Source organism: Dryobates pubescens, chromosome 12 (assembly GCF_014839835.1).
Source record: "Dryobates pubescens isolate bDryPub1 chromosome 12, bDryPub1.pri, whole genome shotgun sequence".
NCBI classification, from domain to species: Eukaryota; Metazoa; Chordata; class Aves; order Piciformes; family Picidae; genus Dryobates; species Dryobates pubescens.
Window position 1 is genome coordinate 8,648,154 of NC_071623.1, and position 24,473 is coordinate 8,672,626.

The following is a 24,473-nucleotide window of genomic DNA, read 5'->3' on the forward strand; positions in this document are numbered from 1 at the left end:
TTCATCTATTAATGTTGTGACCTTGTCATAGAAGGCCACCAGGTTGGTCAGGCAGGATTTGCCCTTGGTGAAGCTGTGTTGATTGTGCCCAATCACCTCTTTGTTATTCTTCTGCCTCAGCAGTGCCTCCAGAAGGATCTGCTCCATGATCTTACTGGGCACAGAGGTGAGACTGACTGGCCTGTAGTTCCCTGGGTCATCCCTGTTTCCCTTTTTGAAAAAGGAGGTTATGTTTCCCCTTTTCCAGTCAGTGAGGACCTTCCTGGACTGTCATGACTTTTGGAACCTAATAGAGAGCAGTTTAGCAACCTACTCTGCCAGTTCCCTCAGCACCTGTGGGTGTATCCCACTGGGTCCCATGGACTTGAACACTTTCAGGTTCTTCAGGTGGTCATGAACCTGATCTTCACTCACAATGGGCCGTTTCTTCTTCCAGCCCTGCCATTCCCTTCCATTATTCTGGGAGTACAGCTGGAGCCCTTGCCAGGGAAGGCTGAGGTAAAGAAGTCATTGAGAACCTCAGTCTTCTCCATGTCACTTGTCACCAGCTCACCTGTTTCCTTTCTGAGGGGGGCCCACACCCTCCCTAGTCTTCTTTTTGCTATTACTATACCTATAGAAATTTTTATTGTTCCCCTTGATCTCCCTGGCTAGATTTAATTTTAACTGAGCCTTAGCTTTTCTAACCAGGTCTCCTGCCGCTCGGGCAGCTTTCTTATATACCCCCATTTCAGCTGTCCTTTCTTCCACTCCTTGTAGAGTTTCTTTTTGTGTGCCAGCGTGTCCAGGAGCACCTTGCTCATCCAGGCAGGTCTCCTAGCATTCTTTCCTGCTTTCTTCTTTGTGGGTATACCTAGCATACATGTTCATTAAACTGTTGTTATGTTGTTGTTTATTTTAACAGAAGTTGTGATTTGGTTAAAATGGAAAATTCAGGGTGGTGGGAATTCCTGGACTCCAGAGGAATTTAACCCCTAAATGGTTATTCTGTTCTGTGCCACTGATGTACTCTGTAATGTGGTTTATATCTGCCTACAAGTGTCTGGTAGAAGAAATAATAAATATACTGCATTAATGATATCTAGTAAGTATAAAGCATTAGTAAGTAATACATCTGTAACACCTCTGCTTGTCTTGAAGATGGTAGATCTTGTACCAGTAATTAATTACAAATGAAAATTACTTTCCTGAGTGGAAAAAGGAGAAAAAAATACAATGGTGGAACAGCAATATGAGTGAGCAGTGCCAGTGTGCATCTCTTATTGGTCACTCTCCAAAATGCCATCAGGAGAAGGTTCAGGTGCTGAATCTCCTGATTTAAGTGTCTTGATCCAGGTTCTGCTATTATTTTAAGTCCCTCTTTAGAGCCAGCATCCAGATCTTTATTTAGGACCATCTTTCAAGAACTGCACACAGCAAGTCAGGTATTTATTCCATTCCAGGAAACTCTTCTTTCCAGGAATGAAAAAGTTTCCATTTTCTACATTAATTTTCTCTTTCTCTCAGTGTTTTGTGGAAATTGAGATGTTTCAAATATTCCGGGGTGTACTTTGTGGATGGGCATGGCTCATGGATGACTTAAAGATATAACACTGTGTTTCAAGTGAAAAGGATGGTTAAGTACTTTACCTGGTAGGCTGCTGAGTATGTTTCATTAGAAGCATCTGTGGAATTTTATCGTGGATGGTTCTTTGTAGCCATAGTAATTTTGCCCTTTTTAAGTACTTTCAGCTCACAAGTTAGAATCTGGAACATGTGGAGACATTATAAAGGCTTTGACACACATGCAGTAGGCCAACTTCATCCGAATAGTTCTGAAGATAGGGTTTAATTTTGGGTGTTTTAAGCTATTAAGCCTCCTGATGAGGGTTTTTTGGTTTTGTTCTGATCTTTAGTATTTACATTGGTGACACTTAAATCTCTCCTGTAAGAGACTGCAGTTGGCCAGGATCAAAAAGATGAGTGCAGGAAAAAAACCCATGCTCATGCCTTTCTTGTAACCATTACGCTGATAAATGTGTTATAAATGTACAGGGCACTGCAGTTTAATATATGTGCAACCTGCAAAGACACAGAAGAACCCAAGTGCCCATTTCCGTTACTTTCCACTTTTTAGGAAGGCAGGAAGAGTAAGAATTCTTTCTTAAACCCTTACATGCTTGTAAAGGTGTCTGTCAAGTGCACCTATTTGATAGTGTAGAGAATAACAGTGGATTCGTGTTGGTATTTCAGCCTTGAAACCAAGTTTCTGTGTTTGGATCTACTAAAATTGTTGGTGTCATGTCTAATAACCCATCTGCTTGAGTAATGATAAAGCCTCCTACTTAGTCTGCCTCAAGGGAATAATCAAGCAGCCATCGTGACAATATTCACAGAATCACAGAGTGTTAGACGCTGGAAAGGACCTTGAAAGATCATCCAGTCCAACCCTGCTGCCAGAGCAGCAGCACCTAGAGTAGGTCACACAGGAACTCATCCAGGCGGGTTTTGAATGTCTCCAGAGAGGGAGACTCCACACCCACCCCTAGGCAGCCTGTTCCAGTCTTCTGTCACCCTCACAGTGGCAAAATTTTTCCTTCCTCCTTTTCATGGAACTTCCTATGCCTCAGCTTCCACCATTGCCCTTTGTGCTGTCACTCTGCATCACTGAGCAGAGCCTGGCTCCATCCTCTTGGCACTCACCCTTACATCGTTACAAACCTGAATGAGTTCACCCCTCAGGCTCCTTTTCCCCATGCTAAAGAGCCCCAGCTCCCTCAGTCTGTCCTCATAAGCAATTTTGTGGCTCTGTGCTGGACTCTTTCAAGGAGTTCTCTGTCCTCTGAGCCAAGAAAATACCTTTTCTTCCCCCCAGGAGTTCTCTTTGTAACATAAATTATTTTTAGGGTAGTAATGATAGAGGCCCTGAGCAATAAATACCTACCTCAAATTGTCTGTCTTGGCCAGTGAAGTTAAAAAAGCCACATGAACCAACCAACCCAACACAAAAAAAGAAAAAGCAAACAAACAAAAACCCCACAAAACAAACCAACAGGTAACCCAACTTCACCTTATTTCAAAGGGAGCTAGATACCCTTATGAGTAGGGTTACATGATGAGTGGTTTTAGGGGGCTGGACTTGACGTCTCAGTCCTGATTTCTTAGTAGGCCATTTTGCTATGTAGTAGTGTGGGCTGCTTCAGTTTTGCTCTACCACATGTGGAATACTGTGTCTAGTTTTGGGCTCCCCAATTCAGGAGAGACAGGGATCTGCTGGAGAGAGTCCAGTGGAGACCCCAGAGGATGACTGTGGGTCTTGAACATCTGTCCTATGAAGAAAGTCTTGAGAGAACTGGGACTGTTTAGCCTTGAGAAGAGAAGGCTGAGAGGGGATGTTAGCAACATCTATAAATATCTAAGGAGTCTGTGTCAAGATGAAGGGGCCAGGCTCTTTTCAGTGGTGTCTCATGATGGGACAAGGGGCAATGGATACAAACTGGAACACAAGAGGCTCCACCTCAACATGAAAGGCCACTTCCTTACAGCGAGAGTGACAGAGCACTGGAACAGGCTGCCCAGAGAGGTTCTGGAGTTTCCATCTCTGGAGACTTTCAAAACTCACCTGGATGTATTCCTGTGTGGCCTGCCCTGTGTGATCCTGCTTTGGCAGGGAACTTGGACTTGATGATCTCTAGAGGTCCCTTCCAACCCCTAACATTCTGTGATTAAAGCAATTGTGTTGTTTGGGCTTCCTACTGTGGCAGAGACCACTGCCAATCAGAGGTACCAAGAATCAAAATTCTATAGAAGTCTGATGTCCTGAATGTGTGTGGTTTGTCTTGGCATCTGTAATTCACATCTTCCTCCTCTTCTCACTGTCTTACAGGTCCTTTTATGTGGTCAGTTTTTTGTGCAGGATACTACATCTGTGTCAGACCAATCCCAGGCACAAATCCAGACTGAGTGCAGAGTGGGTTGAGAGTAGCTCTGAAGAAAGAGACTTGGGTGCATTGATTGATGAGAAGCTCACCATGGGCTGTGCCCTCATGCAGCCCAGAAGGCAGCAATGTGCTGGGCTGCAGCAAGGATTGTGGCCAGCAGGGCAAGAGAGGGGATTGTGCCTCTTTATTCTCCTCTGGTGAGACCCCAGCTTGCATACTGCATCCAGTTCTGGTGTCCCCATCATAAAAAGGACACAGAGCTGTTGGAGCAAGTCCAGAGGAGGGCCACAAACATGATCCAAAGGTTGAAGCACCTCTGCTGTGAGGATAGGCTGAGGGAGCTGGGGCTGTTCAATGTGGAGAGGGAAAGGGCCCAAGGAGACCTTATTAGCAGCCTTCCAGTACCTGAAGGGATCCTACAGGAAAGCTGCAGAGAGACTTTCCATGAGTGTGTCTAGGAACAGGACAAGAGGGAATGGTTTTAAGCTGAGGGGAGAGTTTAGACTGGGTCTTAGGAAGAAATTCTTCCAGTATGAGGCTGGTGAGGCTGTGGAATAGGCTGCCCATGGAGGCTGTGGATGCCTCCTCCCTGGGGGCGTCCCTGCCTGTGGTGGGGAGGTTGGAGTAGATGATCTCTAAGGTCCCTTCTAACCTAAGACATTCTGTGATTCTGATTCTTGTGCTTGTTGGTGAAGATTGAGAGTAGCTGCAGTTGGCAGCATTAATGAGCTTTGTTTCAGTTCTTTGTTTAAGCTTGTGGCAAGGGGGTTGCATAGGAGTGGTGGTGGATTTAACAAATGTGTTAAATCAAGGTCGTCTGCCTTGCTTCTAAAAATTACTCTGTCACTCAACCTGAAGATACAGACTTGAAATTGAGACTATTTAGCAAAATTTTACAGCCCATGTGCTGTACAGCAAGGTCAATAAGGAATTACTGCAGTCTTCTGCCACACTGAATTCTTATAATTTGTGTGACAGGTGAATTGGACAGAATTTGAATGAATTGCATCTCTTTGATAAAGGTAATTCTGCATAGTTAGAAGAAGTCATGTGTGGTGAGCCAGAGAAGAAGAGTGTATTATCTGTCTGGCACAACAGAAAAATATTTGTACTTAAGAGCTGATACTAAATAATCCCTTAGATTGGACCTTTCAACTTTAACCTTGTTTAATGCTCAAGGGATTCTTTCTTCATGTGCTCAGTGTAGAGAGGTTCCTGTAACTCCTTCCCAGGTGTTCATGATTTGCTATCTTTAGTGTGTTTGCTGTAGTCTACATTTCTGTAAAGTTTTGTGCAAGGAGAAAGTGGGTACTACCCTTGTCTGAGTTCAGTCTTGATATGTTTATTGTTTATTTATCAGAGTTACAACTCTGGTCATCAGTTTGCCTTTCTTCAAACTGTTCTCACAGAATCACACAATTGTCAGGGTTGGAAGAGACCTCGAGGATCATCCTGTTCCAACCCCCCTGCCATGAGCAGGGACACTTTCCACTAGATCAGGTTGCTCAGAGCTACATCCTGCCTGGCCTTAAAAACTTCCAGGGGTGAGGCTTCCACCACCTCCCTGGGCAACCACCCTCATGGTGAAGAACTTCTTCCTAATGTCTAATCTAAATCTCCCCTCCTCCAGCTTAGATCTGTTCCCCCTAGTCCTATCACTACCCGACACCTTAAAAAGTCCCTCACTCTTAGGAGGGATCAAATTACCTGTGCTGTAATTAATGTTACTTCTGAGTATGTTAAGAAATTTTGAATGCTTTTATGTCTTGCTGATCTCCACAACTGCCTGAAAGGAGGTTGGAGTGAGGCTGGTGTTGACCTCTTCTCCTAAGTAACCAGCGATAGGATAAGAGGACATGGGTTGAAGTTGTGCCAGGGGAGGTTTAGATTGGACATTAATAAAAACTTCTCTAGTGAGAGAGTGGTGAGGGGTTGGAACAGGCTGCCCAGGGAGGTGGTGAGGTCACCATCCCTGGAGGTGTTTAAGGAGCTGTAGATGGGGTGCTTCAGCTGGTCATGGTGGTTGGGTTACAGTAGAGAGCGATGAGGTCTCCCCTCAGCCTCCTCTTTTTCAAACTAAGCAGCCCCAACTCCTTCAATCACTCTTCATGAGATTTACACTCCAGGCACTTTCCCACTTTCCTTGTCCTCCTCTGCACTGGCTCCAGCACCTCCACATCTCTCTTGTATTGAGGTGCCCAAAACTGAACACAGTACTTGAGGTGTGGCCTCACCAATGCCGAGTACAAGGGGGCAATCACTGCCCTTCTTCTGCTGGACACAGCATTTCTAATCTCAGCCAGGACGCCATTTGCTTTCTTAGCCACCTGGCACGCTGCTGGCTCATATTCAGCCACTTGTCAGTTAGAACCCTCAGGTCCCTTTCTGCCAGACAGCTTTCCAGCCACACTTCCCCAAGCTTGTAGCATTGCTTGGAGTTGTTGTGACCCAAGTGCAGGATCCAGAGCCCCACCACCCTCATACTGAAGAATTTCCTAAGATCCAGTCTAAACCTGCTTTCCCTCAGCTTAAATCTGTTCCCCCTTGTCCTATTGCTAGACACCCTTATGAAAAGTCCCTCACCAGCCTTCCTGTAGGATCCCTTGAGGTATTGGAAGGCAGCTATAAGGTCCCACCCAGAGTCTTCTCTAGGCTGAACAACTCCAGCTCCCTCAACCCATCCTAATAACAGAGGTGCTCCAGGCCTTGGATCATCTTGGTGGCCCTCCTCTGGACTTGCTCCAACAGCTCTGTGTTGTTCTTATGATGGGAGCACCAGAACTGGACCCAGTAGCCAAAGTGGGATCTCACGAGAGCAGAGTAAAGGGGGGGGATTACCTCTCTATTAAAGGGGTGGGTTGCAATTGCTGAGCCGTACTCAGCAGCACATCCTGTGCCTTTTATTCTTTTCCTGCTCTGCTCTTCCAGCCCATTCAGGGTGTTCAGTGGTGGCTCCCTCATGAACAGACCTGTGGCTTGTTGCTGCAGGAGCAGAAGGCCGAGATACCTTGCACCACTGCGTGACAGGTTAAGCAGTGTCTGTTTTTGAAGTATTTCTCTGTAGGCAGATTTTTTTGGTTCTTTTTCCACATGCTATCATCATCCCTCTGTGTATGGATGTTTGAGCTGCATGTTTCTGCTTACCCTGTTGTTACAAGGTGTGATCTCCTACCTTTTTTCCTACTGTACTCTAGACAGGCTGCAGTGTCCTTGAACCTGCCCTCCTCTCTCTAAAGCAAAGAATGAGAAGCCTGTAGGCAGCTTAAGTGTCGTCCCTGCCACAGCTGACAGGAAACTGATCTCTTGCTTGGCCCCGCATGGTGCAGCCTGACTTGCTGGTGGCATGTGCCCAGGGTGTGTGAGCCTTGCAAGTGCTGGGGGGTGCATGCTGTGGGTCTCCTCTGCACCCCAGCAAATCGGAGTTCAGCTGTGGACATGGTCAGAAATCTCTGCCTGTCCAAAAATGTTGCAGCCGTTGGCCACAGTGATCACTCCTGTCAAAACAGAGGCTTGTCTCGAGGTTAAAGGCTGATGAAAACTGTTGCTAGCTTGAGGTGATTGGTGTTGGAAAAATTAATTGGTGAACAGAGTGAGTTAATTTGATCACTTGCAGCATAGTTTCTCTTCCGGCTTTTGAAGAGCTTTGGTAAGGAGCGCCTTGGTTGTGGAGTCTCCTTTTAGGTTGTGGAGTCTTCTTCTCTGGAGACTTTCAAGACCCATCCTGATGTGTTCCTATGTGACCTGTGCTAGATTCTGTGGTCCTGCTCGGGCAGGGGGGTTGAACTCAATGATCTTTGAAGGCCCCTTTCAACCCCTAACGTCCTGTGATCCTCTGTTTTCAGCTTCCTTCTTTTTAGCTGAAATAAGGGTGCGTTTTCAGCGGGCTGCTTCTGAGAGGCTAGACAAGGTAAATTAATAAGTAATGCTTGAATTTAACTGTGATGGATTCCTCTGTGATCTCCAAAGGGTGGCAGAGCTGATTTTGTTTAGAGATGGAAGTGCCAGATACCCTGGTGAAATTTTCAAATTAAATACCTTGTGGTAAGGTTGGGAGCTCCTCAGTCATGCACCTCAACTGGATGTTCTCTTTAGCTGGGGAGGTGCAAGAGGGGTGTTAAAAGGATATTCTGGTAACATTACTTTGGCTCATTCAATTGCTGATGACAAGACAATGTGTTTCCACTTTGGTCCACGCTGATGAAGTGTAATATAATTATTTGTATTAGACACCAGCCACCTGTTAATATCGTTCTTCTAAAGGTCATTGTATGGTGCCTTGCTGTCTGAATTTAATGGCCCCTGTATCAGGTTTGTTGGTCACTCTTTTGTGTGACACCAGACAAGTGTTTGTGGGGAAAGAATGTGAACCCGATACCTCCATGCCTCAGGGAGAGGAGAGCACTGGGGGAGACGGAGGACTGGGCTCTGCTGCTGCTGTTGTTGGGCCACTAGACCTGAGCTGGAAAATAAGCAGCTTCCTTCTGAGGTGCTTTCATCCAACATAGCCCTTGTTTGGAACAAAAGTAAATTGCAGTCGTTGCCAGAGACACGCAGACTGATGTCTAAAAACCCTAATTTTTTGGTATCCCTGGATGCATAGGTTTGCTAACCTGGGCTGGAAAGGAGAAGAGGGGAGGGGATGCTGCTTGACTGGCTGGCTGGTCTCCTAATGCCATGAAAAGAAAGTGAGGTGATGTTAATGTAATTGTGCCTTGTGACAACGGGTAGCTGTTTGATAAGTTATTTTTAAACGTATGATGTTGGCAGTTAACCTTAATCCTGGTGTTGGATTCATTTATTAATGTCTGCTCAGTGACCTGTAAATGCAAAGCACTGTATCACTGAGAAGTGTTGACCTTGTTGTCTGACAATTTTTAATTAATTTTTGCTGAACATAAGGGTGGTGTGCATTTAACTTGAACTTTCACTCTTCCCACCTGACCTGGTATTAGCTTTGGGGAGAGGTGGGGGACAGGTAGGATTTAGGGATGAACTGTGTCCGAGCAGATGCAAGGGTGACTGCTGCTGCTGCACAGGCTCAGCTGAATGACTTGTTTTCAAATTTCCAGAAAACGAAAAGCTTCAGCTGCCAAAAGAACAAAACAAAGCACCTGGTTTGCCACATGGTGTAAGACATTCCAGCACTTGCAGAAAGAGAGAGGTTGGCTTGAAGCCATCTATATTCTAGCGTCATTAGTAACTGCTACTAACTGTTGGATTGAATTGCTGGCTGAGAAAAGAGCAAGGGCTTTCAGGCTCTTCTCTGCAATTGAAAACAGTCACATGAGGAACTGCCTGGCTGCCAGTTTTGTAAGGAATAAGGACCTCACTTTTATCAGTTGCATATTTATTGGTTCAAACCATTAGAACTTCTTTGTGCCTGTGTAGATAGCTCCTCCTGTTTGTTTGCAGTGGGTCATTAGGGGTCTTCAGGCATTCTGGCTTGATAAAAATCTAATTGACTATTTCTGCTGGGAAGGAGTTAATGAAGGATCACTTGTGGCTTTTAATTTTCAGGTAGTTAACACTACTGTCTGGTTTTTTTTTTTACTTTTTTCCTTGGCATTCAGAGTTAAAAGTGGCAAGCATAGGAATTTTTTTTTCTCATGTGTGTGTGTGAGTTGAAGGGTGAGCAGGAGGGGGAAAAGTTACATGTAAATCATTTAGCCATTAACCTAATGTGGTGGATTTAGAAATCCTATTACTGTAAGCCCTTTTCATTTCCACTGAGGCCTGACGTGTGTTTGATCCTGCTAATGTAAAATTCATTCTGTGGAAGTGATTACTGAAGTAAGACACTTTGAGTCAGTTTAATCAGATTGTGTGAAACTTGCTTGAACACTAATGTTAAGTAAGACATGGACCCAGTTTGGCCATGTCTTAATTAGCCTCACAAATCAGTTGGACCAGTAATCAATCAGCGCGCCAGGTCTACGAACACCTAATGCTTTCTGTGGGGAGAAGAAAATCTATGCTAAGGACTGAAAATAGAGGGTTTGAAAGCAAGACTGAGATTGTAAATTGGTGTTCTTGTTTTAGGGGATGCGTGGCAGTCGCTCACAGTGTGTGTGTCCTTTATGATGCAGCCCTCTGGCATTTCAGAGTTGAGGCCAGTGGGGTGCTTCCCATAGCCCATCATAAATTACCCTCTTTACAGCAGGAGCAGCAATTGGAATATTTTCCTGAAGCATCTTCTGCTGTAAGATACATCTGTTATTTTGGCAGAGGGGGGCAAGGGATGGTTTATCTTCAGAAACTGTAACCTCCTCTTCCCAAGCGTTCACTGGGAGCTACTGACTTGGATTCATGGCACACCTACGCCTCTTGGGTGTAGCTGTCACCAGTTCTCTATAAGGAGACCTTCATCTCCTCAAATACTGTTTGCTGTTGGGTGTTTTTTGTGAGGTGTCATCTTTTAAAAGACAAAGAGCTTGTTGTATTTACTCTTTCTCCTGGATCATTAGGTTTCTTGTTTGGCTTGGCTCTAATAAGAGCCTCAAACTGACTTTCACTCTGTGGTAGTTTACCCAGCATTTCACAGAATGGTTAAGGTTGGAAGGGACCTTAGAGATCACTTACTCCAACTTCCCCACCATGGGCAGGGATACCTCTCAACTAGACTTGGCTGCTCAAAGCCTCATCCAGCCTGCCCTTGAACACCTCCAGGGAGGAGGCTTCCACAGCCACCTAGGCAACCTATTCCAGGGTCTCACCACCCTCCTACCAAAGAACTTCTTCCTAAGATCCAGTATGAATCTACTCTCCCTCAGCTTAAAACCATTCCCCTTTTTCTTCTCTCTAGACACCCTTATGAAAAATCCCTCTGCAGCCTTCCTGTAGGATCCCTTCAGGTATTGGAAGGCAGCTATAGGGTTGCCCCAGAATCTTCTCTTCCTTAGGCTGAACAACCTCAGCTCCCTCAGCCTATCCTCATAGCAGAACTGTTCCAGCCATTCTATCATTAACTACTAGCCAGTATCTTTACTTTTATCATTGTGTAGAATTTCTGTATTGGTAACAACTTTCAGTATTTTATTTCAATATAAGAAACATTTCCTTTTGTTACCAAGATATTTGGAAAGCTTCTTACATCCCCAAAGTATCCCATAGAGATCTTTTGGCCATTTTCACAGAATGTTAGGGGTTGAAAGGGACTGAGAATGACCATTGAGTCCAACCCCTCCTGCCAGAGCAGCATCACCTAGAGTAGGTCACACAGGAATGCATGCAGCCAGGTTGGGAATGTCTCCAGAGAAGGAGACTCCACAACCTCTCTGGGCAGCCTGTGCCAGGACTCTGTCACCCTCACAGTGAAAAACTTTTTCCTTATGTTAATGTGGACTTCCCTCTGCTCCAGCTTGCACCCATTGCCCCTTGTCCTGTCATTGGACATCACTGAGAAGAGCCTGGCTCTGTCTTCCTGGAGCTCACACTTTGCGTCTTTACAAACATGAATGAGGTCACCTCTCAGTCTCCATGTCTCTAAGCTAAAGAGCCCCAGCTCCCTCAGTCTTTCCTCAGAAGGGAGATGTTCCACTCCATTCATCTGAGTGGCTCTATAATGAGCTCTTGCTGTTGCTTATGGTGTCTTCTGCAGCACAGTGAAAAGCCTTAGGAGAAAAGGATGCTTGTGGTATATGGCAATAAAAATGTTTAATATTGTAAGACAGCAAATGTTCTCTGGAAGCAGGCAACATCCTTTGCAGTAAAAACAACTGAATGTGCACTGTTGCAGTCCTGAGATGTTGACTCTGTGAACTGGTGGGAAGTAGGCTCACTGTAAATGACCAGCTTAGAATGGAGATGATGTGCTGCCATTCTAGATAATTACCTGCATGATGATTTGGGTTTAAATCTTGAAATTTCAACCAGCAGCAGTGTCAGCAAACCCTTTTCAGAAGTCACTCTCAAAGTTTGTCTGCTACCTGCTTTGTAAGTCATCTTCTTGCTCAACTTCCAGGCAATTTAAGTGCCTTTTCTCCCCTAACCTGTTAAATTACCTCTCTTAGGGTGAGTGTACCTCATTTAGTCAGATTTTACTTAGTCACTGATAGGACTACAAGCACATATGGAAAAGAGTGGGGAACATGTTTTTTGCTTCATCTGAATGCCTCTTCGAGTTCTGTTTTCTCAGTTGGTCTGCCAGGTGTGCCTTTTTGAATGAAAATGAGAAACTTCTGTGGTGTAGAACTCATACAGTGTGGTTGGGCTGAGGCTTATTTGAAAAGCTTTTCAATTAGATGTTAATTACCTTTCTCTTCTACTGGATAATCTTCTCTACTTTAACCAAATAAGGATAATCTTCTATACTTAAATAAATATTCAAATACTTTTAATTCACCATATTTTCAGCTTTGTGACAGTTTTCTTATGTGATGGATTGTACCAGAGCAACTGCTCCTGAAAAGGGAGACCTGAAATGGAAAAATTGTGGTAGTTCAGGTGGATGGGGCATCTGATTCACTGTAGTCATGCAGTTCAATGTAGTTCAACTGAATAACCTTATGGGAATGGGGTAGTAGATGAACTCTCAAGGGTGGCTTCAGTGACCCCTTTTCTTTTGGGTTTGTAGTGTTTTGAGATTTTGTTTGGTTGGTAGTTTGGGTGTTTTTTTGGTGTTTTTTTGTTTGGGTTTGTATTGGTGTTTTTCTTGTTTGGTTTATTGTTTTTAAATTTAGAAGTGCAGCTGCCCAGTGTCAGTTAGGTTGGATGTTTAGGAGCAAGTTCTTTACCATGAGGGTGCTGAAACACTGGAACAGGTTGCCTGGGGAGGTCATTGAGGCCCCATCCCTGGAGATCTTCAAGGTCAGGCTCCACAGGGCTCTGAGCAACCTGATCTAGTTGAGGATGCCCCTGCTCACTGCAGGGGGTTTGGAGTGGATGACCCAACCCATTTGATGACTCTATCAGAAAACACTTTCTTTGGTTGTGAGAGCTACCAAGCTGGGGCACAGGTTACACAGAGAGAGGTTATGGACCCTCCATTTTTTGGAGGGGTAGGACCAGATGACCTCCAGAGGTCCCTCCAAACCTCAAGGTGTCTGTGATTCTGTTTATATCTTTTTTCATGTTCAGACCAGGTCTTGGAATACCAGAAAATTCCTACAGGGCTTTCTGTTCTTGTAACATATCCCTGTCTTTACCTCGTGGTTTTAGGGGTGGGTTGGTTGGTTTGTTTATTTTAGACACCTGTAGTAATCTAAAGGCATTAAAAAGAAGCTTAGCAACATTTGTATCTGTAATAGCAGTGGATGAAATCAAACCACTGGCTACCAGTGCTTGTGGCTGGATTATTATGTTGGCACTGAAACTTCTCTCAGGGCCCTGCAGGTCTCATTTCAGATATAATTTTAATGAGGATATTGAATGACTGGTGTGACAATAATGTAAATTAGTGCTGCTGCCTTCTATTTAAACTGAAAAGCAGGAGCAAGAGAGAGCTTTGAAGGAAGGCTTCCTTGGCATATGAGTGAAAGCTGACGTTTTTATTAATGATTCAGACTCCTGTAATAAGAAGCAGGAAGGCTTGTTAGCTGTGTTTCTTAGATTAAACAAAACCTTTAGGTTGTGATATTCTTTCTGGGAAGAGAATTTGTGGGATGAAGACTCTTAATGAAAAATTTCCAAAGTCAAAGACTGAGTTACAAAGTATGTAGCACACCAAAAAAAAAACCACCACAAAAAAACCCCCAAAACCCCCCAAAAATCAATCCTGTCAGATTGTAAGGAAATAAGGGAGAGATTTATAAACATTGTTAATGTTTTAGAAACCTAGTTCTGTGCAAATGTGTTTTGAATTCCTTCCAAATGAGATAACAGTAGGGCTAAATGACAAATTAAGGATTTAAAAAATAATCAGCATGCCTCTCTTGCAATAATGGATTTATGGAGGTAGCATGCTTCACTTGCATTTGTAATTAAGATTTTTCCATCATTAGAATAGAAATGTATTCCTGTTGAGCAATATCATTTGAGGTGAATTATGTGGATTGAATGAGTGGCAAAACTCCGCTACTTTAATCCGATAGGTGGCTAAAAGTCAGTGTTTGGATTGGATTCCTAGAGGGTTCGTGTTGAAAGGTTAAATCCCTCTATTTGTTTTCCCACTCTTTGTATTTCCATATTCTTTACAATTAACAAACAAATCCATATCCTGTGGCATTATGCAGTGCCAACTTAACAGCTTCATTATTAATGAAGCCATACTGCTATTAATTTCAAAACTCTAAATACTGAAATGGGTGGGCTGCACGTGGAGTGCTTAATGACAGACTAATGCAGAAAAGTAACTCCTGAAACTCTCATTTCTTTACATGAGACAATGGGTAACAGGTGCAAGCTGGAGCATAGAAGGTTCCATGTGAACATAAAAGAAAACTACTCCACTGTGAGGGTGACAGAATACTGGGACAGGCTGCCCAGGGCAGGTTGTGGAGTTGTCTTCTCTGGAGACATTCAAAAGTCACCTGGATATGTTCCTGTGTGACCTACTCTAGCTGCTCCTAATCTGGCAGCGGGGTGGAACTAGATGATCTTTGGAGGTCCCTTCCAACCCCTAATGTTCTGTGATTCATAGTCGTCAAAAATGAAATTGAATGGGTTTGATAACCCTCTAACTTTGTTCTGTTCTTGAAGAGTGCAACTGTCCTTGGGTATGAGGCAGGCTACAAATGGTATTAAAAATATCCTAGGTGGCAATTTCAGGTAATTGAAGAATTGATCATGAATTGCTGAAATCTTGAAGGCTGATTGTAAGGTGGTCCCATTGAGGAACTTGCTAATGCATGATGCACAGCTTTTAGATTGGATGTTAGGAAGAAGTTGTTCCCCATGAGGCTGGTGAGACGCTGGAACAGGTTGCCCAGGGAGGTGGTAGAAGCCTCTTCCCTGGAAGTCTTTAAGGCTGGGCTGGATGTGACTCTGGGCAGCCTGATCTAGTGTGAGGTGTCCCTACCCAAGGCAGGAGAGTTGGAACTGAATGATCCTCGAGGTCCCTTCCAACCCTGACAATTCTGTGATTCTGTTATTTTCTCAACTGGAGTACTCACACAACTGTGTCATGGAGCATGTCAGGGTTGTTGGAATTAGATGATCTCTAAGGTCCCTTCCAATCTAAACCATTGTACTAATCGGTGTTTCTACTATAACATGCATGTCATTGCGGGTGCCTGTTTATAGCCAATAGTTTCACTGGCATGGACTCTCTTTACCTGAATATCCTTAGAGGAAAACTCTGGCAGATGGAGTTGCCCCAACCCATCCTACAGTTCCTATTCCTGACTTAGAGTTGCAAGTCCCATTTAACGAGCAATTTAGGATTGTTAACTAGTAATTTTCTTTCGTAGTTAGTTTAAAAATAGCTAAAAACTTTAAATGAGCTGCCTTTTTTTTAAATTTTATTTTAAATATTTTAATTCCTACATTGAGATCTAAATGTATGTCAGAAATTAGCTGTACTAATCTTATAATCATCTGTGAATAGATGCCAGTAGATTTTATTTCTGACATGCTTTGTAAATGCTTACGTTACTTTTTGGAGGTCTTTTATGTCCTGAGGACCTCCATCTTTCCCTTTTTCTCTTCTTTCCCTTTTTCTCTTCTTTCCCTTTTTCTCTTCTTTCCCTTTTTCTCTTCTTTCCCTTTTTCTCTTCTTTCCCTTTTTCTCTTCTTTCCCTTTTTCTCTTCTTTCCCTTTTTCTCTTCTTTCCCTTTTTCTCTTCTTTCCCTTTTTCTCTTCTTTCCCTTTTTCTCTTCTTTCCCTTTTTCTCTTCTTTCCCTTTTTCTCTTCTTTCCCTTTTTCTCTTCTTTCCCTTTTTCTCTTCTTTCCCTTTTTCTCTTCTTTCCCTTTTTCTCTTCTTTCCCTTTTTCTCTTCTTTCCCTTTTTCTCTTCTTTCCCTTTTTCTCTTCTTTTCCTTTTTCTCTTCTTTTCCTTTTTCTCTTCTTTTCCTTTTTCTCTTCTTTTCCTTTTTCTCTTCTTTTCCTTTTTCTCTTCTTTTCCTTTTTCTCTTCTTTTCCTTTTTCTCTTCTTTTCCTTTTTCTCTTCTTTTCCTTTTTCTCTTCTTTGTCTGGAGGTTTTTAAGGCCATGCTCGATGTGGCTCTAAGCAACCTGATCTAGTGTGAGGTGTCCCTGCCCATGGCAGGGCAGTTGGAACTAGATGATCCTTGAGGTCCCTTCCAACCCTAACAAATCTGTGATTCTATGATTACATCATGCCCCACCCTTTCCTTTCATGATTTGCAACTTCCTGATTGACATGCACTCCGGCCTTCGTCAGTCCTGGTTTAAATAACATCTTGCCAGGCCCAGTAACCTGTTGGCACAGATCATTTTGCCCCTCATAGTCAGGTGGATCCTGCCTTGTCCACCAAATTCTTGGTCCTCAAAGGGAGGTCCATGATCGTAAAACCCTAACCCCTGCTGCCAACGCTGACAGGGCAACCACAGAGGATGAATGAGGATTGTTTAACTTTATAAAAACAACTGTCATATTGTCTAAATATATCTAATTTAATGAAACAAAATTATGTGCTTTCTGAAAATCTTGCATGATGTTGAAGAAATTGGGTAGGAGAACTTTCTTTGGAGGGTAATTAGAGGCTAAAATACTTTTCTGAATGTGAATAGATGTTGCTTTGATAGACAACCACTTAGTCATGATGAAAGAACAGCTTAGTTTTAAAGCAGTTCAAACCACTCACAAAGATATTTTTGATGGACACAGTGTTCACACAGTCTATTAATGACAAAGCTCTTATGTCTTCTCATCTCTTATAACATTTCAGAAACATTTTCAGTGACTGTACCTGTATCTAAACAGTGGTTGCCTTGCTCTCTTCAGTATACCTATTGCCCATGGTTTGTCAAGAACTTGCTCTTGTCAGACTTCACCTTGAATACTGCATCTAGTTCTGGTGTCCCCATCATAAGAAGGACATAGAGCAGCTGGATCGAGTCTAGAGGAGGGCCACAAAAATGATCCAAGGCCTGCAGCACCCCTGCTATGAGGGTAGGCTGAGGGAGTTGGGGGTGTTCAGCCTGGAGAAGAGAAAACTCCGAGGGCACCTTAGAGCTGCCTTTCAATACCTGAAGGGATCCTAAAGGAAGGCTGGAGAGGGACTTTACATAAGGGTGTCTAGCAATAGGACAAGGGGGAATGGTTTTAAGCTGAAGGAGAGCAGGTTAGACTGGATCTTAGGAAGAGGTTTTTCAGTATAGGAGTGGTGCGATATGAACAGGTTGTCTTCACTGTAGATTCTGAGACCTACTCTCTGATTTCTCCAGGACTTCTAGTTACATGGCTGTCTGGGAGATGAGAGAGTACTTACATTCCTGTTGCTTCAAGATAAGACATACATACTTATTTGGAAGATAATTTCTATAACTGTAGTTCAACTTAATCCTGCTGTGGAAAATGGTGTGCCTAGGTGGCCAAGAAAGCCAGTGGCATCCTGGCTTGGATTAGAAACACTGTGGTCAACAGGAACAGGGAGGTGATTTTCCACCTGTGCTCAGCACTGCTGAGGCCACACCTTGAGTACTGTATTAATTCTGGACCACTCAGTACAGGAAGGATATTGAGGGGATAGAATATGTCCGGAGAAGGGCAATGAGGCTGGAGAAGGGCTTGAAGCACCTGGCCTGTGAGTAGCATCTGAGGGAGCTGGGGGTATTCAGTCTGGAGAAGAGGAGACTGAGGGGAGACCTCATTGCTCTCTCTGACTACCTGAAGGGAGGTTGGAGCAAGGAGGATGCAGCCTTTTGTCTTTCGTCACAAGCAACAGGACCAGAGGAAATGGTTCCAAGCTGCACCAGGGAAGGTTCAGGCTGGATATTAGGAAATCTTTCTTGTCAAATATTGGAATGTTCTGCCCAGGGCAGTGGAGGAGTCACCATCCATGGGGGTGTTCAAGCAACGTGTGGTCCTGGTGCTTAGGGACATGGTTTAGTGTTGACCCTTCAGTGCTATGTCAAAGGTTGGACTGGATGGTCTTTGAGGTCTAGTTCCAACCAGCTATATCCTGTGGCTCGGTGGCTTCTAACTTCTCTCACCAAACAGAAAACCTTGGTTTATAAGTAATTATTTAAAATTATTTACTATTTTTATAGTTATTCTTTTTTAGTTTTCTCTAGTGAAAGACTGTCTCTTCGTGAATGTGTTAAAACCAGTTCAGATTGGGAAACAGAGGAAAATAAAGCTTTCCTGTCAAAATGTTTGTTCATTTCTCTGAAACAAAGGCTTCTGTTTCCTCTAAGGAGGATATACTTGTCAGTATGCATTTAAATACTGAATAACTTAACAGATGTTTTGGATTTATTAGGAAATAGTAAATGATGCTTGTCATATTTTTGCTTCTTAGAAGTGGTTTTACCTGTGGCTTGTGGTACAGTCAGCATTTGATGTAGTTGCAGTCTACTTGAAATGCACAAAAGGTTTTCTTACTAAGCAAAGCTACCTTTGCATCTTGTAGTTAAGCACAAAAGGTTCATCAAGCATAGATTTATTTAATGGATTTAAATAAAAAATATTCCTAAGAGTTAATGAGCTGAAATGGTTTTGTTCTTCAGGGGCTTTAGGTATTGTGGAGCTCATTATTTTTCATGGAGTAAGACAGGGAAAAAAATTTCTCTGTTCCTTCACTTGTTTGAGGTTTTCAGTTTTGAATGAGTTGATGAGAAAGAAAATAATTTGGTGGGTGGGCTGTGAGCTCCAGTGCCTCTCTTAGGAATTGTCACTATTTCTGCCATTTGCTTTCTCTGCAAAGAACATTTTTGACTCTGGAGGGTTAGGAGATGCCCATGCCATAGGGATGCCTTTCACACGGTTAGTTATCCACGTGGGCATTGTATTCTTGCTGCTTCTGGGAACATGAAGTGAGGTCAGGATTGAGTCAGTTACTTTGTTGTTGAGCATGCAGTGTCTTCATTTCCAAGATTTTAAATAAATTTCCAACACAGAGAAGTTCTGGGATGGCTTTTAAAACTTTGTCCAAAGCTGCAGGAGTGCATTTAATTGTTTTCAGTTTCATCCTAATACCAAAATAATCACAGTCAGAATGGTTTGGGTTGGAAGTGGCCTCCAAAGGTCATCTAGTTCAACCCCCCTGCAGGAGGGACATCCTCCAATAGATCAGGTTGCTCAGTGACTTGTCCAGCTTGACCTTGAATATCTCCAGGGATGGGGCCTCAACTACATCGCTGGACAACCTGTTGCAGTGTTCCACCACCCTCATGGTGCAGAATTTGTTCCTAAAATCCAATCTAAATCTCCTCTTCTCATCCCAAACCATTGCCCCTTGTCTTATCACTGCAGACCTTTGTAAACAGTCCCTCTGCAGCCTTCTTGAAGGCTCCCTTCAGGTACTGGAAAGCTGCTATTAAGTCACTGCAGAGCCTTCTCTTCTCCAGGCTGAACAACCTCAGCTCCCTCAGCCTGTCCTTGCAGCAGAGCTGCTCCAGCCCTCCTCATGGCCCTCCTCTGGACCCACTCCATCAGGTCTATGTTCTTCCTGTATTGAGGGCTCCAGGCCTGGGCACAGTACTCCAGATGACGTCTCGCCAGAGCAGAATGGCAGAATCACCTCTCTGGATCTGCTGGCAATGCATCTTTTGGTGCAGCCCAGGATGTGTTTGGCCTTCTGGGCTGCAAGCTCACACTGCCTGCTCATGTCCAGGTTCTTGTCTGTCAGTGCCACCAAGTCCTTTTCCACAGGGCTGCTTTCTATCACCTCCTCCCCCAGTCTGTAGAGATTGTGAGGATTTTGAGTCTTTTGTCCAGCTAAGGAAACATTTTGGAACATTGTCCTTACTAGAATATTTGTTGTAGCATCCTATGGCTGTGGTTTATTGGTGTAAGAGGCCTCTTCTCACAAAATACTAGAAAAGCTAAAGAATAGGTTGCAAAAATACAGAGGTTCCAAAGTACTTCTTGTGTAGATTCATGAGTGGTGTAACATACTAGAACGGTGTTCTTTCTGCACATTGCTTCCTCTGTGTCATAGGAAGGGATATCAGTTACAAAAGCTGATGGCAGAATGTTCTTACTAGGTAACTGCAAAAGTAAACAGCCAAGGGAGAAAACAGTATCAGGTCTACACTAGATAATGAAATATGCTCTTCAAAATGACAGTTTTTGCCAAGGCTCTGAGTGTTAGTTTTTCAACTTGTGCAAAGGCAATAGGAGGGGAGACATTTGGTCAACACCTTTTCTTTTCAGGGGGAGGAGAAGAGGAAAATGGTTTATGGTTAGACTTGATGATCTTCAAGGTCTTTTCCAACCTTAATGATTCTGTGATTCTGATAGAGACATTAAATTCCACACACCCCTGGCCCCCCATCTTTTCACTCTGGTCTTAAATTCTTTTTTCTGTTCTTGCACATCTACAATCCTAGGAATCTACAGAAAATTTGTATGCCTCCAGAAGAAATTGGTCTCCTGGCCCTTTGTTTTTCAACTGGGGTGTTTCTGTTTTCACGTAAGCATCCTTCCCTCAGAGGGTGCTCTTCAGTAGTTTTTAAAATAAGGAATCTTTAAAAGTAGTTGATGCAACAGAGAATAGTAAAGCTGTTCTTTGTATATTCATTTATTTTTAATCATTCCCTTTCTTAAATCACATCTTTAATTAATTACTGAGTTGGAGTAGAATCAGGACAGGGAATTTTTGCCCTTTGATTGCTTGCCCGCAATTACAGTCTTTCAGTTTGTATTGACTCAGAGTTCATGGGCAAGAGAATGTGTGTTGCTAGTCTTGCTTTTATAAGAAAAGGGAAAAAAAAAGTTAAAATAGAATTTCACAGCTGTTCCCTGTGCTGAGAAGTGCACAGGTTTTTTAGAAGTATATGTTTGCTGGGGGGGGAGGGAGCAGGGCTGTACAGATGGGTTGCCAGGCAATTAATTCTTCCTACTTGGATTGCCTGCAATAGGAGACAATCCAGCTCTCATGAGCAGCGCAATACTGTTTGCAAAAGGAAACTACCGAGTAACAATTTTCCTATTCTCCTTTTCTTGTCTTCCCAGCCTCACCATAAACCTCCCTTCCTTTGCTGTGCATTTGTGAGAAACTGCTAATGATTGATATGATAGCAGAGCTGTCATTCTTTATAACTGGGGGGGAAAAATACCCCACAAACCGAAAACAAACCCACACCAAAAAAAGTCATTTTTATTCTAGGTATTTTAATAGAGTCCCATTAAGGATGTATTGCTGACTGAAATATTGGCATGAAGGGCTCTCACTGAGCTGAGCCCAGGAATTAAGAAGTCAGGAAATCGCCTGCTGCATTGCAAAAGAACCTTGTGTGACACAGTATCTCCTGATTGGGGGGATCATTACTGCTATTATGACTCGACTTGCGTAGGAATTTTAAATTTCATCTGAATGTCAGTAATAACCCTCTTAGCAAATTATCCTGAATAAAATCACGAAGGCATTTTATATAATAGGTGTTGAATTACTGGATAGATTTGCTAATTAAATACTCTTTGTTCTGCTGCAGTTGACATTACAGGGTAAGATCTTGAACAATTATTTTCAACAGCTGTACTTTGTTAAGGGAAAAATTAACTGCAAAGTTTATTTTATTCCTCCCCCCCCCCCCCCCCCCCCCCCCCCCCCCCCTTACACTTGAAGTTGGCAGATTTTTGAAATGTGCTTGGAAAAAAAATATATAAAAAAAATTCCATCATGCAACTGGTAATGAGAAGATAAATATGCAGGTGTTGCTGTGAAATCAGATAACTACCAACTGCCTTATTAATGAATTTTGCAAGCCTTTATAAGCTTCTGTTTTGGAGCTGTTGGCACTTACAAGTGATCTCCTGTCAGAATGGGTAGCAGTAGCATATGCCAGTCACTTGATGAAGCTAACTTGTCTGTGACCCTCTTGTTATTACCTACATCACTACTGTCCCTGGAGACAGTTGAGAAATGGTCTCTGCACAGCCAAGCAAAATTTGTGCTATGGATGAATCCTATTTTAAAAAGCCCTATTGAAGAGGGGTGGGGAAGGTTAGCATTTTAATTATTAAAAGATAGTGTTATTTTGGACAACTCAGTAGGAAATGCCAGGCTGGAGCACCTCTGCTATGAAGACAGATTGAGAGAGTTGGAGCTGTTCACTCTGGAGAAAAGAAGGCTCCAAGGAGACCTTAGTATGGCCTTCCAGTATCTGAAGGGGGCTAGGGGGAATGGAGCAAAAGTAGAAATAGGTAGATTCAGATTGGATGTTAGGAAGAAGTTCTTCACCACGAGGGTGATGAGACACTGGAACAGGTTGCCCAGGGAGGTGGTAGAAGCCCCATCCCTGGAGGTTTTTAAGGCCAGGCTGATTGTGGCTCTGAGCAACCTGATGTAGTGTGAGGTTTCCCTGCCCATGGCAGGGGGGTTGGAATTAGATGATCCTGGAGGTCCCTTCCAACCTTGTCAATTCTATGGTTCTGTGGTTATCAGGGGGAAAGATGGTAGGCCTTCTTTTCCTTTACATATACCCTCTTCATTTCCATATCCCATTTTAAAAAATTTGTTACAGAATTACACAGTGTTAGGGGTTAGAAGTGACCTCCAGAGATCTTGGAGTCCAGCCCCTCCTGCCAGAGCAGGATCACCTAGGGTGGAATGCACAGGCAGGTTGGGAATGTCTCCAGAGAAGGAGACTCCACAACCTCTCTGGGCAGCCTGTTCCAGGGCTCTGGCACCCTCACAAAGAAAAAGTTATTCCTTATGTTCACATGGAATCTCCTCTGCTCCAGCTTGCACCCATTGTCCCTTGTCCTATCATTGGACATCCCTGAGCAGAGCCTGGCTCTGTCTTCCTGAAGCTCACTCTTTGCAGCTTTATAAACATGAATGAGGTCACCCCTCAGTCTCCTTGTCTCTGTGTTAAAGAGCCCCAGCTTCCTCAGCCTTTCATCACAAGGGAGATGTTCCACTGTTCTTGTTAAAGTGGGCACCATCCAGGCTGTCCAGAATAAGACAGGACCTTTTGGGGGGGAAAAACCCTAATGACATCAAGAAACAAGTGAGGGATATGAAATTGACTGGCCTAAATTACTAGAAGAGGTTTAATTCTGGCACTTCCTGATTAGGTTTTATTTGAGCATTTGGTTCAGTGTTCTTTTTTTTTCTCCTGAGGTAGACCGTGTGTGAGCACATGCAATTTTGAGATTTGTTTTAATCTTGTTTTAGGGGAGTTAATAATAGCATTGATACAAGGTCAGATGAGAATTTACTCATGTAATAGGAGTATTGAGGTAACTGTGTGTTGCCAGGGGAGAGGTGGTTTGCTTTGTTTTGAAAGGTGAGAGCATTTGGAGTTAGCAACCCTAATGGATGTGTTTGCATGTGTTAGCTGGTAATTATATCATACACTAATCTCTGATTTTATTTAATTTATTGATTTTTTTTTTTTATTTCAGATTTTGATGCATACCAAGGAGATGGTGCAAAAGGTAATGCTGAGAATTTTCTTTAAACAACAACCCTTAAAGAGCACACCTGGTGTCATTTTTTTATTCAAAGAGAACTGTAACCCAAACAGACCTGAAATCACTTCTTAGGATGCCTGCTTTACAAATGTAATCCTTCCTAATGGATTATAGCTGGTTTTTTCTTTCCCTAGCACAGATATGATCTGGCCCCTGCTTGAAGCCTATGTGTGACTGTTTCAAGCAAATTAGCAACAGTGCTAATTAGAGTTTACTCATAGACCTGTTACACCATGTGTTCTGGTGTTTTATTCTGGTTTATTTTTTTTGGCATGCTTTAAACTCTGTCACAGGGTGAGTTTCTGACTATATGGAATTTAACATGGACATAGCTATGCTGCAGTTTTTTACAGCTGCATTGATTTTCCCCCACTTAAGACATCAGCTTTCCCTTTTTTTTTCCAAGCTGATAATGTGTAATGGAATGCATCTGAACCATCTTCTTGGTGACTGGTGTTAACAATTTTTATTTCCACCTTTTTCCTTGCCATGTCTTTCATATGCACCTCAAGCTTTATGTGGTTCTGCTTGTCTAGAGTTTGCTGTTATCCTAGGGTATTATTGTAGTGATAGTATGAGGGGCAGTGGTTTGAAATTAGAGAAGAGAAGGTTTATATTGGATGCTAGGAACAGGTTCTTGACCATGAGGGTGGTGGAATACTGCAACAGGTTGCCCAGGGTGGTAGTAGAGGCTCCATCCCTGAAGATCTTCAAGGTGCGGCTCGACAAGGCTCTGAGCAACCTGATCTAATGGAGGGTGTCCCTGCTGACTGCAGTGGGGTTGAACTGGATGAACTTCGAGGTCCCTTCCAACCCAAACCATTCTATGATTCTGGCAGTCTGACTGATGTGTGAACACAATTTTTCTAAGCAGGGCATTTGAATTGCTATGAGGACCAGAGTGAGAGATGCTAAGAAGGGCAGGGTGTCAGAGACATGTGTTAGTAGGCAATTTGTGTTCATCTCTAGGTGTGGTTGTTCATTAGTGCAACCTGGGGATACTGTAGGTCACAGTAGCTAGATCCTGAGAGATCTGCTACAGTGGAGAACTAACACAGGTAATTAGGTTACA

At 43.3% G+C, this 24,473-nt stretch overlaps 1 protein-coding gene across 1 annotated transcript in view; it reads left to right on the plus strand.

Annotated features, from left to right (window-relative positions):
• Positions 1–24,473, plus strand: part of POLA1 (DNA polymerase alpha 1, catalytic subunit) — a 230,972-nt gene that overhangs the window by 68,031 nt on the left and 138,468 nt on the right. Inside the window, exon 27 of the mRNA XM_054165862.1 lies at positions 23,333–23,365. Within this exon, the coding sequence (XP_054021837.1) occupies positions 23,333–23,365 (33 nt within the window). The remainder of the gene's footprint in view (positions 1–23,332; positions 23,366–24,473) is intronic.